The sequence below is a fragment of the Chelon labrosus genome (genome assembly GCF_963514085.1).
Source record: "Chelon labrosus genome assembly, chromosome: 6".
NCBI lineage: Eukaryota > Metazoa > Chordata > Actinopteri > Mugiliformes > Mugilidae > Chelon > Chelon labrosus.
Window position 1 is genome coordinate 20,418,023 of NC_140342.1, and position 15,259 is coordinate 20,433,281.

At 45.5% G+C, this 15,259-nt stretch overlaps 1 protein-coding gene across 3 annotated transcripts in view; it reads left to right on the forward strand.

Moving 5' to 3' along the window:
- Nucleotides 1–296: 296 nt before the first annotated feature.
- The window catches only part of LOC311489505 (receptor-type tyrosine-protein phosphatase mu), a 155,241-nt gene continuing 140,278 nt past the window's right edge, over nucleotides 297–15,259 (forward strand). For 2 of the 3 annotated variants that reach the window (XM_084546617.1, XM_084546619.1), the window contains exon 1: nucleotides 298–588. In XM_084546617.1, the coding sequence (XP_084402743.1) occupies nucleotides 516–588 (73 nt within the window). In that variant the 5' untranslated portion in view covers nucleotides 298–515. Of the gene's footprint in view, nucleotides 589–15,259 lie in introns of all 3 variants that reach the window. The other variant, XM_084546618.1, reaches the window with a different exon arrangement.

The window sequence follows — 15,259 nt, forward strand, 5'->3', positions numbered from 1 at the left end:
GCGTGGAGACTGGCTGGATTAACAGCACATACCTGCTTCCACGGCTCCTACTTTCCCTGAACTAACTTCGCAGCTGTTCCAAATGAACACCAATGACAGCCTCGGTCGCAGGCAGGAGGAGGCGCACACCTCCGCCTGTCCCCTCGCTCACAGGCGGAGAGAGGGGGGGGGGGGGGACTCACACGCGCCCTCTACCGGCCAGACGGAGCGCGCACAGCCGCCGCTCTCCTCCTGGAGCTGCCGGACCACTCAATCCAGGCGTAATTCAGGAATCAGGACTCACTCACACACATTCCTCCTCCAAGTGTGAAGCAAGCCGGCAAGGAGCAGCCGCGTCGGCGACAGTCTCCTCTCACTCACCGACAGCACGCCAAGGCACGAGGACACTTTAGTTTTTTTTTTTGTTTTTTTTGCACTCCTAAAAGTATAGGTAGGATTCAAGTTCCAGCGCAGACAGAAGAGTTGCCAGTTAACCCCGCGGCTGGGGGGGTTGACGCTACGACGGCGCTGCCGACATGGATAAAGTTATCAATTGCTTGTTTGCTGCAATAACCCTGCTGTTGTCCGTCCGAGGGGAAGTTTTTAAAGGTAAGGACGATCACCTGGAGATGTCTGCAGGTACCGAATGCTTTTTTTTCCTAATGCCACATGCCGGTACGCGAAGTAGAGGAGGCACAAAAATGAGTTCGCCCACTGTTTTGCCTGATAGTTTACCCGCAGTTTGAAGTCTGCAATTAATATTTACGGCGTAAATACAAACGCCTGCGTTAACGTGGAAGTATTGATGCACGAGGGCGGCATTTATTTTTGAGCTCAGGTTTTATTGAACGCCCCAGCGCAACGCTACGATTACTGGGATTGAGCAGGAGGAGTTGTTGTCACCTTTTGGAGCTCGGGTGCGCGGAGAGCAGGTGCGCCGCGGAACTCCTCCGCCGCCCGCCACCTCCGCCACCTCCACCTCCGCCGCTTCCAGAGCCGCTGTCATGCACAAGTTTAAGAAGTGTCCGTGTGCGTCTAACTTTATCTTGATAAGTTGCTGTCTAATGTGATTAACCTCAAGGGATTCGCGCACCGCAAGCGCCCCTGCGCGCTGTCGGTTAGCACGGCGAGGCGTTAAGCCAAAACGAAGACCTCCTGTCATTATTTCACCGTGAACTTAAATCACAGTGCCAGAGAGTCCACGCACACACGGATTACGGCCACATTAAAGTGTAGCCGTCTGCTTAAAATGCGTGCTGTGATTTATACATTGTGCGCAAAGCTCCAATTTGGCGGTTTTAAGGTTTAAAAACGGGTCAGTGCATCATATCAAATTATATGTGTCACACACCTATGCTGTTCTTTGTATATTTTAATGCGTTTGTGCCGTTGTTGTAGATGAGTAGACGTGCACTTTGTATATCTGTTTAGGACTGTCCGTGCGCAATCCGAGTTCAGGCAGATATCTCAGTGATTTCTGAAAAGTTAATCAGAACTCGTCCACTTTTATGTGTCTGTGAGGGAGGGAGGGGGGCCTTCAAGTGAAAAGTGTTTGCTTTGTGGTTTCCTCCCTGTGAGTGCATTTTGTTGTTTCGCCATCTGACACATTGTTGACGCACAGAAAGCAGCTGAACAACAACCAAGGCGTCCACGGTTCAGCTTCCGCTTCCAGTCCAGGAAGAGAAAAAGTTCAGGGCTTAGATCAGATTAGATTCAACTTTATTCTCACTGCGTGCAGAATGGGTGCACGCAAAACACAAAATGCAGGAAGTGCAAAATGAACCCAGCAACACAGGGTGCAAGCTATGACTAGTAAAAGTAGCACATAATGATTTCACTCATTAGAACCATTCAAATAACAGTGCAGACATTTCACCTTCAATATAATGATCGCAGCTTGCCCGAGGGGATTAAACATTCAGAGTCTAAATTAGCCCCTATAGGGGTCATTTCTGCTCTCTCAACAATGGCATTATCTATGTGAGGGGGAGAAAAAGGCACATTAGCCCATATCCAATCAATGTATGAGCAGTGGACGTCCAGTCTGAAGGTGATCTGATCCATTCTCCCGGTACAACTAGAGCTGCATCAGGAAATCTCACACACATATGCATATTTGTTTGATTTTAAACTCTTGGGGGAAGCGATATGTGTGTGTGTGTGTGTTTGGGGGGTGATGAAGTCTTATTATACTTGGCTGCGGTGGGATTCAACAGACGGCTGATTCGTTTTCCAGAGAGCCTGTTGGGGGCAGCATGGCACACACATAATATGACGCTCAGATGATGAAGTTAAGCTACTCAGAGTGGAGGACCAGAGTCAGACACACAGATCAGAATTCAAATACCCTTTGGAGACTGTTTGTGTCGGCGCTGCATGTGGCATATTGCTCACAAATAGAGCCAAACAACTACTTACTGCTTTATTTCCTTTCTCTCTCTCTTTTTTTTTTTTTACCCCAGACTGAAGACATTTTTTATTTTATAGAGTCATATTCAGACACCTACAGAGGACCTATTACGGATTTTATAGTAATCAAATAGCCTTTTATCAAACAGTCTCAACAGCAATGGGTCAGTTTTAGTGACTGAGAACTCACCCTAAAGCTCAAAGTATTCCCAGTCCATATTTTTATGTGAGGTTTATCAGTCCTGCCCGCCGGCAACCCCAGAAATCAAGAGATCTATTGGAGTGGGCTGCACTGCAGGGCTCCCAGTGGTGCCCGAAACCATCGATAAACGCGCTCCTAATTGCATGAGTGTGTGTGTAAATATGTAAACCAGGAAGAAATCAATTGGATGTGTTTTACTCTCCCCGGCTAGGTGACGGATTAGCCACACACGGATGGAGAGGCAGAGGCTAAATATGAGAAGCGTGTATGCGGCGGGAGGCATTTGTTATGGGGCGGGTGGATTGGGGGGTATGTGATAACGGCTCGTGCGATAATTAGATCACGGAGGTAACCAGAGCACCGGTCTACTTCAGAGCAACCGTATCAGCACCTTGTGACTGTGCAGCCTCAATTTGATCACAGAGGAGAAAGGCCCTTTGGAGGTCTTTTAATTTGCACTTAAAAAAAGAAAAAGAAAGAAAAGAAAAACTCCCTAACCAGAATCTCACACTGTATCAGTTTCCTTTCTCTGTGAACTTGTTTGTGCACCCGCATATGTGTTCTGTGTGTTAAGGTAGGGATGAGCAGCTCTTCTGTTTTATCCTTGGATGTTCAGAGAGAAAGCAAAAAAAACAACACCATAAATCACTTGTTGTGTATGGCCAGTGCTTTTGTTTTCTGCATTATGAAGACAGATTTTTTTTCTTCTTCTTCTCCAAGAAGGCCTGGCCTTTGATATCTATACTCTGTCTTTTGACCGAGCACATTAAATTCCAGGGAGCTCGGCGCTTTGTTATGTTTACCACCTTTTCCAGCGGCCATAAAACCTGCCTTGTTTTCTGATAGGGGTGAGCCGTGTGTTGAGAATAATGCCCGCGCTCGCGGTGCGGAGCTGTAGTTTGTCACCGCGGAGTGACTGCTGCTGATAGCGTCCTGGTTGACCGATCCTGATTGCCATCCAAGCTGTGACTAAGGAGTAAAACAACACATTGGCTGCTCGAGAAGATAAACAGCACTTCATTTGAAGTCAGGCAGTAACTTAGATAGTTTTTCACTCATGAAATGTCTCCCTTTAATTTTTTTTCTCCCCCTCTCTCCCAGCTGACTCAGATTTAATAGAGACTTTTCCCGAAAGGTGTCCTGAAGGGTGGCAGTTTTCTTTGTGTGAGCCAGTGGAGAATGAAATTAAATATGCATGTGGTTTTTTTTGTTATTTTTTTTTTTTTTTAAATAGGATGGCTTCAACCAGTGTTGGAGGAAAGGAGAGGAAAAAAAGGCTCCTTGGTGATTGATGATAGTACAAAGCAGAAAGTGAGGCGTCTACGTTCTTCTGTAACTTTGCTTTTCAGACACTTTTTTTATTATGATGATAATGAGGGCGGTGGAAACGCATGGATTTACTGAAGCTGTTCAAACACTGCGGGTACACGTGTGACTTCCTGGAAAAGGGGTCCGCCGAGTTTGTCAGCCGAGCTGTCTCAAGACTGATCACGGCTGGTAGACATGAGGGGGCGTGTTGCTTTAATAATAATAAAAAAAAAACTTTAAGAACTTGCAAATATTAAGTGCTGCCGTATAGACTTGGAACATTTGTTTGAAGTGACTAGACTGACAGTATTATCCTTCTTTTACTGGCAGAGAGGTCTAACACGCACTACTTTGTGTGAAATGAAAAGAAGAGGGAGTCTTATTGCTGTTGGTACAGGATTTAAATACGTTCCAGTATCCAGTCTATCTAATAGCTGGTGACAAACAACAGTTTAACTCTTAAAAGAAACCCTAAAACACCTGCAAACTCTTCTTTCCTGCACACATTACTGCCATAATCAGCAAAAGGTCAAGAATGTAGAGTAGCCAGTCGTCGGCGTAGAGCATCATAAAATAGAAGGGTATCTAACATTTAGCTGTTTCCATGAGACGTATTATGTCAGAATAATACAATATGTCACATTTTGAAGATAAGGAACACAGTTTGAAACAATATTCAGCTTGGTAATGATGGACAAAGTCAGCTTTTCTCTGGAAGTTGCCACAAGGGATGTAGGAAACTGAACCAAGGGTGGGGTTTTAACATAAATTCGGGCAGAAAGCCGCACAACCAGAGTGGAGACTGATTCAGAGTTGGATATGTTCAGCTTTTATTATATTTAACTGCTCTGGGGGAAAAAAAAAGTCAAATGATTAAGAGCGGGTTTATACGGTGATCTAAAATCAAACACCGACTCTAAATTCAAAAAGTCCCGGCGCTCAGATTTAGCTTAAATCCACTTAAAATTAACTCTGTGGTATCTGTAGCAGTTTTAATAGACAGACCCCAATTTAGGGCGCAGGAAGTGAGTTAACATGCACTCCAAAAAAAGTCACACTCAATCCCTCAAATGCTAAATGCAGTGCTCAATCAGATTTGCCGACTTTAAGGCAACCCTGAAGTGCTCTTGAAGACGGAACAGGGAGGGGATCTTAATGTCAAATCGTCAATACGCTGTCGTGTAGCAGGTCCAATTGATCTGTTTATTTCTACTATTTGTGATCTGTAAAGACTTTGAGATATAACTCTTCCCTTCCTGTTTTCTGACATCGCATTTAATATTTGGTGTCAAATCCTAAGCAAACACCTCAGGCGCTGTAGCTGACGCTCGCTGAATTGAAGCTGTTTTCACTTCTCGCTTGTTGCCTGCAGTTTGGTCTTCAGGGTGAGAAGCACATTATAATTTGAGTAGATGGCTAACCTGGCGGAAAAAAAAAAACCTTCCACAGCTCTTTGGGAGCTTTCACTATATGTTTATGATCATTGTCCTAAAATTAGGGGCTGCGACTATGATTTCCATACTATACATTTAAAGTGACTATGAAATTTAAGCTCAAATTAAAGCTCGAAAACACAATGAAAAGAACAAACGGTCTGAGGTTAAAGAGCCGGAGCACGGCGCCAACAAACATGTGGCTGTCCAAGCACCCGTGAGCTGGGCTGTGAGTATGAAAAGTGGACTATCATGAGCGCTTTTAATCTAAAAAAGAAAGCGAGTAAAATCTTGAAACTGTAGCCAATATGGTTCGTCATCTTCATATCCCTGGAGAGCCACTCCAAATTCAATCATTAGCTGTCTGTCGCCCCGCCACGCTCGGTCATTAGCTGTTGATTTGCGAGTGATTTTATTTACATTCTTGAGAGGCGGTAATAGTTTGAAGCTCGTCCTCGAGGCGCCTGATGTGGCTTATGTTATCTGGGAGCTCTGCAACGGAATGATAATGCCTTGAGATGTGACTGCGTGAAGGGTGCCGGACAAACAGAGATGCTCTAATTATACACAGCTCCTTCTTCAAATGAAGAGGATAAAAGCTAATGAATCGCGCACAGGCCAGCACAGGGGCTGCCTAATGAAGAGCGAGTAAGAGACAGAGGAAGGGCGGGCTGGGGGGGTTAGTGTTTGTGAGAGTGCCCGTGTGTGTGTGTGTGTGCGTTAGGCATGCTCCAACAATTCTGTGATCTCATCACCATGTCTAAAAAAAAAAAAAATCCTTGTAGGAAGGAAAAACAACAACTTACTATGCAGCGGATCATGTTTACAGAAGTCTGCATTCATTGTAGGTGGCTCAGAGTCTCCTGGAAATTTTCACTAATTAATGCTCCAAGGGTCTCAATTGTTATTAATGGTGACGAGATGGAGGAGGGGGGGCGAGGGAGGAGAAAGAGGAGCGGTTTAAATCAGGACATTACCGCGGCGTGTGTGTCTGCTCAACTGATTGTGAGGCCGCTTCTCTGTGCGCCACGCTGGAGTGGTAGCTCCCTTTCACTCCTCTTTTGTGGAAACTTGACTCCTCCTGTTGTGCTGCTCGGTGACGAATGATTGGCATTCCCACGAGTTTTTTCATTGCGCTCAGATTGAATTGACCCCGACCCCGGCACGCTCCTCGCCCACCTTCCAAACTTCCCGCCCAATCAGCTGGATCTGTTCGGCATAGCCGTCCGTAACCCGGGGGTTATCATGTGAATTGAAATTGATTCTGATAGAGCGCGCCTTAACGCTAGGTTCAGGTGAGCGTACGGCCCCGGCGCCTTGAGCTTAATTTCGAGTCTGTCAAACGAAACTCCCGCCGCTGCTTTAGCGGCGCGGTCACGTAGCCGGAGAGGTGCAAAGTTTCTACCGCGATTTCATGCATAACCAAAGTCTGCTCCTTCGCGGGACGGGTGCTCTTGCTAACTTGGAGGAGACTCTGGTTCGTGCCAGAAAGCTGTCTGCGCGGGTTGCCGTCGCTCACACGTGTGGTTGGTAGTGTAGGTGGTGGCAGTGGGAGGAGGAAGGACGTGGGTGGTGGTGGTGGGGGTGCTGCTACTGCTGTTTCACCTTGTCTCCTGTTATTTATTAGGCTTCTGTCAAGGCTCAGGCAGCGGGCAGGTGTACGTCCCTCCTCCTTCTCTCCCCATCCGGGCCTTATGAGTATAACCAGGGGCAAAATTCTCCATTACTGTCAGTCTGAATCTGTTGCCGTCACATTAGCGCACGTCACGCAGTCATTAATGCATTAGGCCTTGTTTGAGTGCCAGTTATTTGCATTGGCTTTTACGCCGTCTATTTGCCCTTGTGCTAAAAGCTGCCTTGGCTGAACCTATTGACCATTTAACTGTTCAATAATGAAGCGATCCCTGAGGATGCGTCAGGCCTCAGTGGTGCTGTTGATTAGTGGTTATTAGCATGTGGAGGGGGAGGAAAAAAAGGTAGTATTTTTTCATGGCATTTGGAGCAAAATTGAGCTTTTTTTTTCCTTGTTTACTGTATGTTTTTAAAGCAGAGGCATCCCCCTGGCACATGAGCGCACCGCTAACAGTCGAGTGCACTATTATCCACCCTTATCCCCCGCTTCTTCCTCCCAAAGCAGAATGTACCTGATTATACTCCTATCGGTCACACTCCGGCGCCTATTTGGAGGCTGTTATCTGTTTGCGGTGGAGACTCCTCGGGGAAGCGTACAGCTGATAAGAGACTGTTGTTCTGTAAACAGCCCTTTGACCTCCTCGGGCTGGGCTTGGCTCCTTGTCAAATGGGCCTCTTTTGTATTGGCCCTAAGCGCAAACCTCCGCATGACTGATTCCCCGGGGGGGGAGGTTTAATGGCATTACTGTATGCTGTGCACCGCGCAGGGTGGTCACTCCGGAGCTGTCAGAGCCAGAGGGAGGGGGTGTCCATGCTTTCAAAAGGGAAGAGGAGGAGGAGGAAGGAGGATACACTGCTGGGAACGATGCAGGGGAAAACATTTGTCTCAACATTTAGAAAATGATAATGTGAATATGCACCTGAGCTTCAAGTGGCGTGTGGAAATGTGGCAAACTTCGTTAATAGCTCTTCCGGGGACACGTTGGTTTAACTGCAAGCCTGTCCACTAACGCAGGCAGTCGACGCGACCAGTGTCAGCTCAGTTCCTTATGTGGTCCTTGTTTAATTTGCCAACGTGCCTGAGCAAATAATGCATTAAGGGTCGGTCCCCGTGGGCTGCACTGCATCAGGCCGTCGTACTTGTTTCGGCGTTAAACACCGCTTCATCTGAGCGGCTATTGAGACTCACAGCTGCAAGGGCCTGCGTTAAAGACGGGGCAAGCACAAAACAATAACTGGAAAAAGATGATGCTTGGCTCGAAGCTCGACTCCCACCCTGTAATCAGAGTTTGCCACGCTAAAGAAATTACAGGGCGCAGGAGTCATTAGAAGTGTGGGTGAAGCGCCGCGTCGCGAAAACGGAAGCAAAGTTGAAAACACGTGTTTTTATGGAATAATGCACATCTGGATGAACAAAACCGGCGAAAATCTGACGAGTTGATTGTAATGATAGCGCGCGGCCCAGCCGGGGGGATCAATTCAGTTGAATTGTGATATCCCAGAGACTTACTAGTATCGGAGCAAAAGGAGTAATTAATGTGGAGAGCCTCGAGCATCAGTTGGTTTTTCAGCTACGCTATCATCAATCCTGCAGCCTGCGTGTCACATATATCATCGCTAATAACACTAGACTTGAACAAGTTGGAACAAAATCACCCAGATGTGTTTATTATAAAAATAAACACATTAAAGTGAAGCAGTCTCGCTATGTTGGATTGATATGTTTAATGTAGCTTGTTCATTTTACCGCGCGTTTATATCCTCAAGGGCTACGACGGCGACGGCGAACATTGTGAATATGATGTGAATATTTTTCTCCAGTGTGAATATCATTGCCCGCTGCTGAAGCTATGGTTTGACAAAAATGCAAACATATCTTTTCCCTGTTCAGCTAAGCCTTTCAGCAACTCCCAGGGCTAACTGAGGATTTCCCTGTTGCCATTCCCAGATCTCTAAATGGGGGCATTATTCATAATAGGATCTCGGCTGAAGGTAGCGTGTAGAGAGATTTATTAAAAGAGACAGGCACAAAAAAAAAAAAAAAAAGAAATGGGAGACCTTTATAAGGGAGAGACACTTAAAGAATCCTGAGTGGAAATGTATGGAAGAGGCCACAGATGAGCCACTTGGTGTGGTTTATTACAGACGAACCAGGAACCGTATCGGTTGAAGTTCAAGACAGCCTCAACTGCCAACATGTAGCTGGCACATACACCGATCACCCATAACATTATGACCACTGACAGGAGAAGTAAATGACATTGACAGTCTTGTGACAATTCAGTGTTCTGGTGGGAAACCTTTGGACCTGGCATTCATGTAGATGTTACTTAGACATGTACCACCAACCTAGACCACCACCCCATAGCAATGACACTCCTTGATGGCAGCAGCCATCCCCAGCAGGAACAACTTTAGGAACAACTCAAAAAAGCATAAAAAACAGACCTTGTGCTGTTTTTTATGCATTTTTTGTTGACCTGGCCTCCAAATTCACTTGATCAAGTATCTGTGGGATGATCCACAGAGGCCCCTCCTCTCAACCTATAGGACTCAAAGGCCCCCACTAACGACATCATGTTGCCAGACACCACAGGACACCCTCAGAAGGCCCATGTCCATTCTCTGATGAGTCACATCTGTTTTAGAGGCACAAGGGAGACCTACACAATATTAGGAAGGTGGTCATAATGATATGCATGATCGGCGTAAGTTGAATACAATTTCTTATTCCTTAAAATAGTTTTAAAATATGTCTGCTTTAACTTCAGACTGACATCCAATGTCACTGCATATCATCGTTGTGCCCTTAGAGAAAACAGTAGGGGAAACTTCACTGAATATATGAACGTGTTGGTATCAGTGAATTTCCTAGCCGTGCCTCAGCAGGACAGACAAGCTTGGCTCATCTCCGGAGCGGATCCACAGTCTTATTTAGTTGCTGGGAATTTGCAGCAGCTTCAAACAGCGGCCTGGTATAAGGCAGAAGTGCGAGGCAGAGTTCAGAGGATGAATAATTCACTCCCATGAGCCCAGACTTCTTGCCGTGAGACTAATATTCAGCAGCACCTGTGTATCTGAAAATCTCCCTCCTTCAACCCACCAGGTTCCTTTCTCCGGGGAAAACTTTACCCCGGCGTCACCACAGCTGTTCTTTCTCTATAACTGCCAACATAGCTCCGCTGTAGCTGCAAACGTACAGTAGATCGTTTCGTGATCGAAACTCAGAAATGGTGTCAAAGCGCAATCATTTCTTGGTATTGAAAGAAATAAAAATGGTCAAGTCTGGTTGGACTTTAAATCTTGGTTACTGATTATTTGATGATTGATTTAAATCAACATTTGGAGAAAGTTAGTACACAGATCTCCATATTACTCTCAGAAACTGATGGAGTTCCTGTCAATATTCATGTGAAATTATGAACCGTTCCAAAATGGCTCCTAAACCAAAACTGAGTTATCAGCCACAACATTAAGACCACTGACAGGAGAAGTAAATGATATTGACCACCTTGTGACAATTCAACGATCTCCTGGGAAACTTTTGGACCTGGAATTAGTGTAGATGTTACTTAGACATGTAGCACCCACCTAGACCAGACCAGACACCCCCACCCCATAGCAATGACACTCCTTGATGGCCACATACACACACACACACAAAACCCATAGGACCCAAAGGCCCCTACTAACAACATTCTGACACCACAGGACACCCTCAGAAGGCCCATGTCCATTCTCTGATGAATCACAACTGTTTTTGAAGCACAAGAGAGACCGACACAACAGTTGGAAGGTTTAGGTTCATAATGTTATGCCTGATCAGCGTATCTTTCTATTGTTTTTTATTCCTAACAATCTCACACCGAAGCTTCTCGACGTTGAGATGAGCCCGCTGAATTCCCCTCCCTTCCCGTCATTCTACATTTCATCATTCAGCTTTCATTTCTATAATTGTCCGAACAAAAGACAGTCAAGCGTCGACAGATCGTCTGCAGCCATGCATGAGCGAGTGTAGGCGTTTGTGCACACTAACACATAGGCTGTGTTTACAGTGTGCGAGTCTCTAGCAAGCACTCGGACGCGTGTTGTCATGAATAGCCAGTCTCGGTGTGTGTGTGTGTGTGTGTGTGTGTGTGTGTGTTCTCCTCCTCCTCGTCTCTCTCCGTGTGGCAGGTAGTAGACTCATCTCAGGCTTATTATCAAGGATGTGACAGAAGGCGGCAGGCGGCAGGCCGCCAGCGCCTTAATGAAACCTGGGCCCTGGCTAATTGGTGACACCGTGGCGCGAGGGAATGAGAGAGGCAGTAACCACACCGGCAGGACGAGAGGGGAGAGCAGAGCGGGTCTGGTCCTCACACCACCGAATTAGGTCTGTCATGTTCATTTGTAGAACACGAGGAAGGAGAGAACACCTACACTCTTCTTATCAAAAACCCCCCCTACCTGAGCAAAGATAGCCCTGGTAACCTGGTAACCACCGTTTCTACTCAGCGGAGTTTTCCTTTTCAATCTTCTCCTTTTCATTATACATTGTCAGGTGTTCCTCTTTTGCTCGCACTTTCAAAGAGCCGGGATTGAGTGGGATGAACCTCAGCCCCTTTTCTTCGGGTTGCTTGGCTTTATCGGAAATTGGCATGTGTTCAAGTAACATAAGTAAACGGAGGCCTTAATGGAAGGCAATTTAACAACGGAAAAAGTTGTTAGTTTTTCTGCAGCCTTATTTGGTCTGCTATGGTGTATCGTGTATTGTGGTTGACTGATTCATTAATGTTAGCAAACTTCAAGAAGTTATTGCAGGATAACATACGTTTCTGATTAGGTTAACTGACTCTATGACTCTTCTCTACTTGTGCCTTGCTGGGACAATGCTTTTTAGCCGTTAGCTTTCACTTGTGGCAGCATTCGTGCTTGCTTCAAAGAGCCTCGTCACCCGCATGACAAACATATTATCTCGCGCCCAGGCTAAATGAGCAGAAAATGTTGTCAAAAGAGTCAGGCCCGAGCGACAGATTTGATAACGTGCCTTCATTTTGAAAAGCTAGCTTGTCCTGCTGTTGATTGTCGAAGTTGAACTCATTTTCATAATACTGATGATTATTTTGATTACTTGTATTCGAACTGAAGTTTCTGAAAGTTTAACAAATGCCGTCAGTTAGAGTTAAGCTTGTTGTATACTCCACGAGAAGCAAGAAACACACTGTGAATATTAGCATCTGGGAGCTCGCAGAGTGGCCGCTAGCATTTCCTGCTTCTCAGCCTTAACCACGCCCACTTAACATTTCTGACCAATCACAGAGTAGTTGCCGGATGTCACACGAGAAAAAAGTTCTGCCCAGTTGATGTGTCGAGAACAAAATGACGTCCTGCTTCTCGCCGAGTATGTAACAGCCTTTACCCAGGTGCCGAAATGTGTTTGCTTTGCCAAACCAACAGTCCAAGCCTTTTAAAATAAAACCACTAAAGGATTCTAACATCAAAAATTATGCCATTTAATGTCATATCTGGTCAGATTCTGACTTGTTAGGACTTGAAACTCTGGGCGCTGGCTTCACCTTTTCATTCTTGGCTTGGAACTTGATTCCTTGAAGACTTCAGGCTCACTTCTGACTTGCAAAATACTGACTTGCGTGCACACAACATGTATAGTAATACCTTGTTTAATCCATAGTCTTTCTATTCATGAAATCCCGCTAAAGTTCGTATTAACGTATCATGAACAACGCAGACTGATTATGTGCACAGTTGGACCCAGCTAGTAGCATGTGAATAAATATGTTTTCTTTTGTAATTTGGGCTAGCCAACCCTTTGAGCTTGGACTGGACGGAAGTGCCAGAGGTTGTCAGTAGTTCTTCCTGCCTTGCTCTGGGCTGCCTGTATGACCCTTCAGCCTCACAGAAAGCCAGTTTGGCTCCCTAATGTCCATAAGAGCTTGAGGGCTCCTTCCAGGGTGTCGGCGCTGACCTTTCTCTGTCGGTAGGAGCAGTATCGTACAGCCGGCCTCTATCTGTCATGCCCCCAGCTGTGTTTATGCCTCAGAAAGGACCACGGGGGCCTACTCAGATGTTACGGTGAAGTAAAAGCAAATGAGCTACGGCTGGTCTCGTACTGATACTGATGGTCGCTACTTTGCCGCATTTATTCCTAGCACCAATCATTATCTGTCACCCAAATGCAGATTTATACAAGCCATCTTGAGGTTCATTACGAAGAATGACTGCTCCAACATATAGCCAGAAGCTCATTAAGTTAAAGAACTGTCCGTGGAAGCAATTTCATTGCAGCTTAGGAAAGATTAATCCTGAGACTAAAGGTGCTCAAATCCCTGTCTTATCCTTCGTCGTCACTGGTCCACATCTGAGGCTAAGCTTATTTGTCCCAAAAGATCGCGATGAAAGCTCCTGGTGGGTTGACCATGTTGTTTTAGACCCTTCGTGTAATGACCTGATCAAACATCCCCTGTGCTCACGGGCTGACAAGCATCACAACAGATCAGACCTCCTTCCACTTCACTTCCCATCTTCTGACTCGAGTGACAGATCTAGCCCGAGTCTGTGATCTGGCTGTCCTCGACTACGTGGGGAGATCAAAGAAGGCAAAAGCATTTACATAAAAGATTATGTATGAGTTGTAATTAGTGCCAGGCTCAGCGGTGACAACAGGAAAATATGGCATTTCTTTTGGCTGGGAGATGAAACGGAGGTGGGGTGAGATTTATAATAACCAGGTCTGAGCTCCAGCGTCACATTTTTAATTGAAGAAATCCCAGAGGAGTGTCCATCTTTTCCAGGAGCACCTGACTCAGAAAAGTTAGATTAGGATTAGTCTTATTAATTTTTGTTAATGCATTCATGCACATACGTTTTTCTCCAAGATAATGAATGTGTTTTACTTTGATTGCTGGCCTCCTAATTTCATATGCCCAAGTGTGCTGCTGCAACCCCGGCAATTCATATCATTTAAACACCCCCCACCCCGCTATGAAATTAGGTTATTTCTTCCTCCAGATTCTATTCAAAATCATGTGTAGTTGTCCTATTACATCAAGGCGCTACGTTGTGAATTCAAGTGAGTGATGCAAGATTATTCCTTTAGGCAAAAATGTATTTTTTTTTTTTCCCTCTCTCTGGTACAGCGGGTTACCATATTTATTGCATGTGGAGAATTCTTTCTGAGGATGTGTCAATTGGCAGAGCTGTAAAAGAAATCTTCTTAATGTGTCTGTGCTACAGCATGTCATTAGAGGCAATTTCTCCGGCACAAAGAGGGTCAGCGGAGGGGGTCACATTGTTTTGTGCGCTCATTGGACTATTATCTCAAATTGTGGAAGGAGACAATTTTTGAAATTTCATTTTAATCGTTGCAAGTAGCTTGGGCGAGGTGGAAGTTCACCCCGCGCACTTGTAAAAAGGGCACTATTTTCGGAAATTAAATGGGACGCCCTCGGATGTGTGCGCCTTATCTCCCGGTGATACACCGGCGCGCACATTACAGAGCGTTTACAGTGGCGAGGCATAGGGGCTTATCCTCGCGGTGGGAGGAGCTGACATTTACTCTGAAAATTCACCTTTGGTTTCTGCCTCTGGATTTATGATATCGCTCTTATCTAGGCTCCATCGCAATTTTTCATTACCGTCGCACTCTGGCGATGTGTGGCGTTCCGTCGGGGCTTGCCCTCAGAGTAGAGATTGGGTTGTCTGAATACTTTGGTTGCTGATTTTTTTTTTGTTTTTATTTTTAAATGCGTGCAATATCTAAATATTGTGAAGCTGTGCACTGACATTTGAAGCCTCTAGTGATGCTTTGGACTTCCAGGCAGTCTGCTGGCTGAGGCGATGGAACAGTCAGACCCTTCGCTTTAATTAATGTTTCACCCGAGTTGCTCCAATTCTGTCAATCCCTAATTCCAGGAGGGATATTATCCTTTGCCCGTTAATAAGTTTTTAAACATCTTTTCAATTGACTTGGGAATACACAGAGATTTGCTTAAAATGTTTAATACATCTACACCGTTACCCTCGTAGGAGAAAGTCAACAGTCTTTTTATTTATTTTTTTATCCAGGAAATTTTTCTTACCCGTGTTGTCCTTTTTCATTTATTTTCAAGAACGAGGCATACTTGAGCGGGGCGTCCTTGGACATAAGTGGTCTCTGAAACAGAGGATGTACTGAGAGCTGCTTTAGATTGATGATAGTTTGACAGCGCATTTGTTGCGAGGCAGGGCCAATCACCTGAACTAGCCTTGGGTTGTCTAATTTCTTGAAATGAATGTCATGTAAAGATCGCTCGCAGTT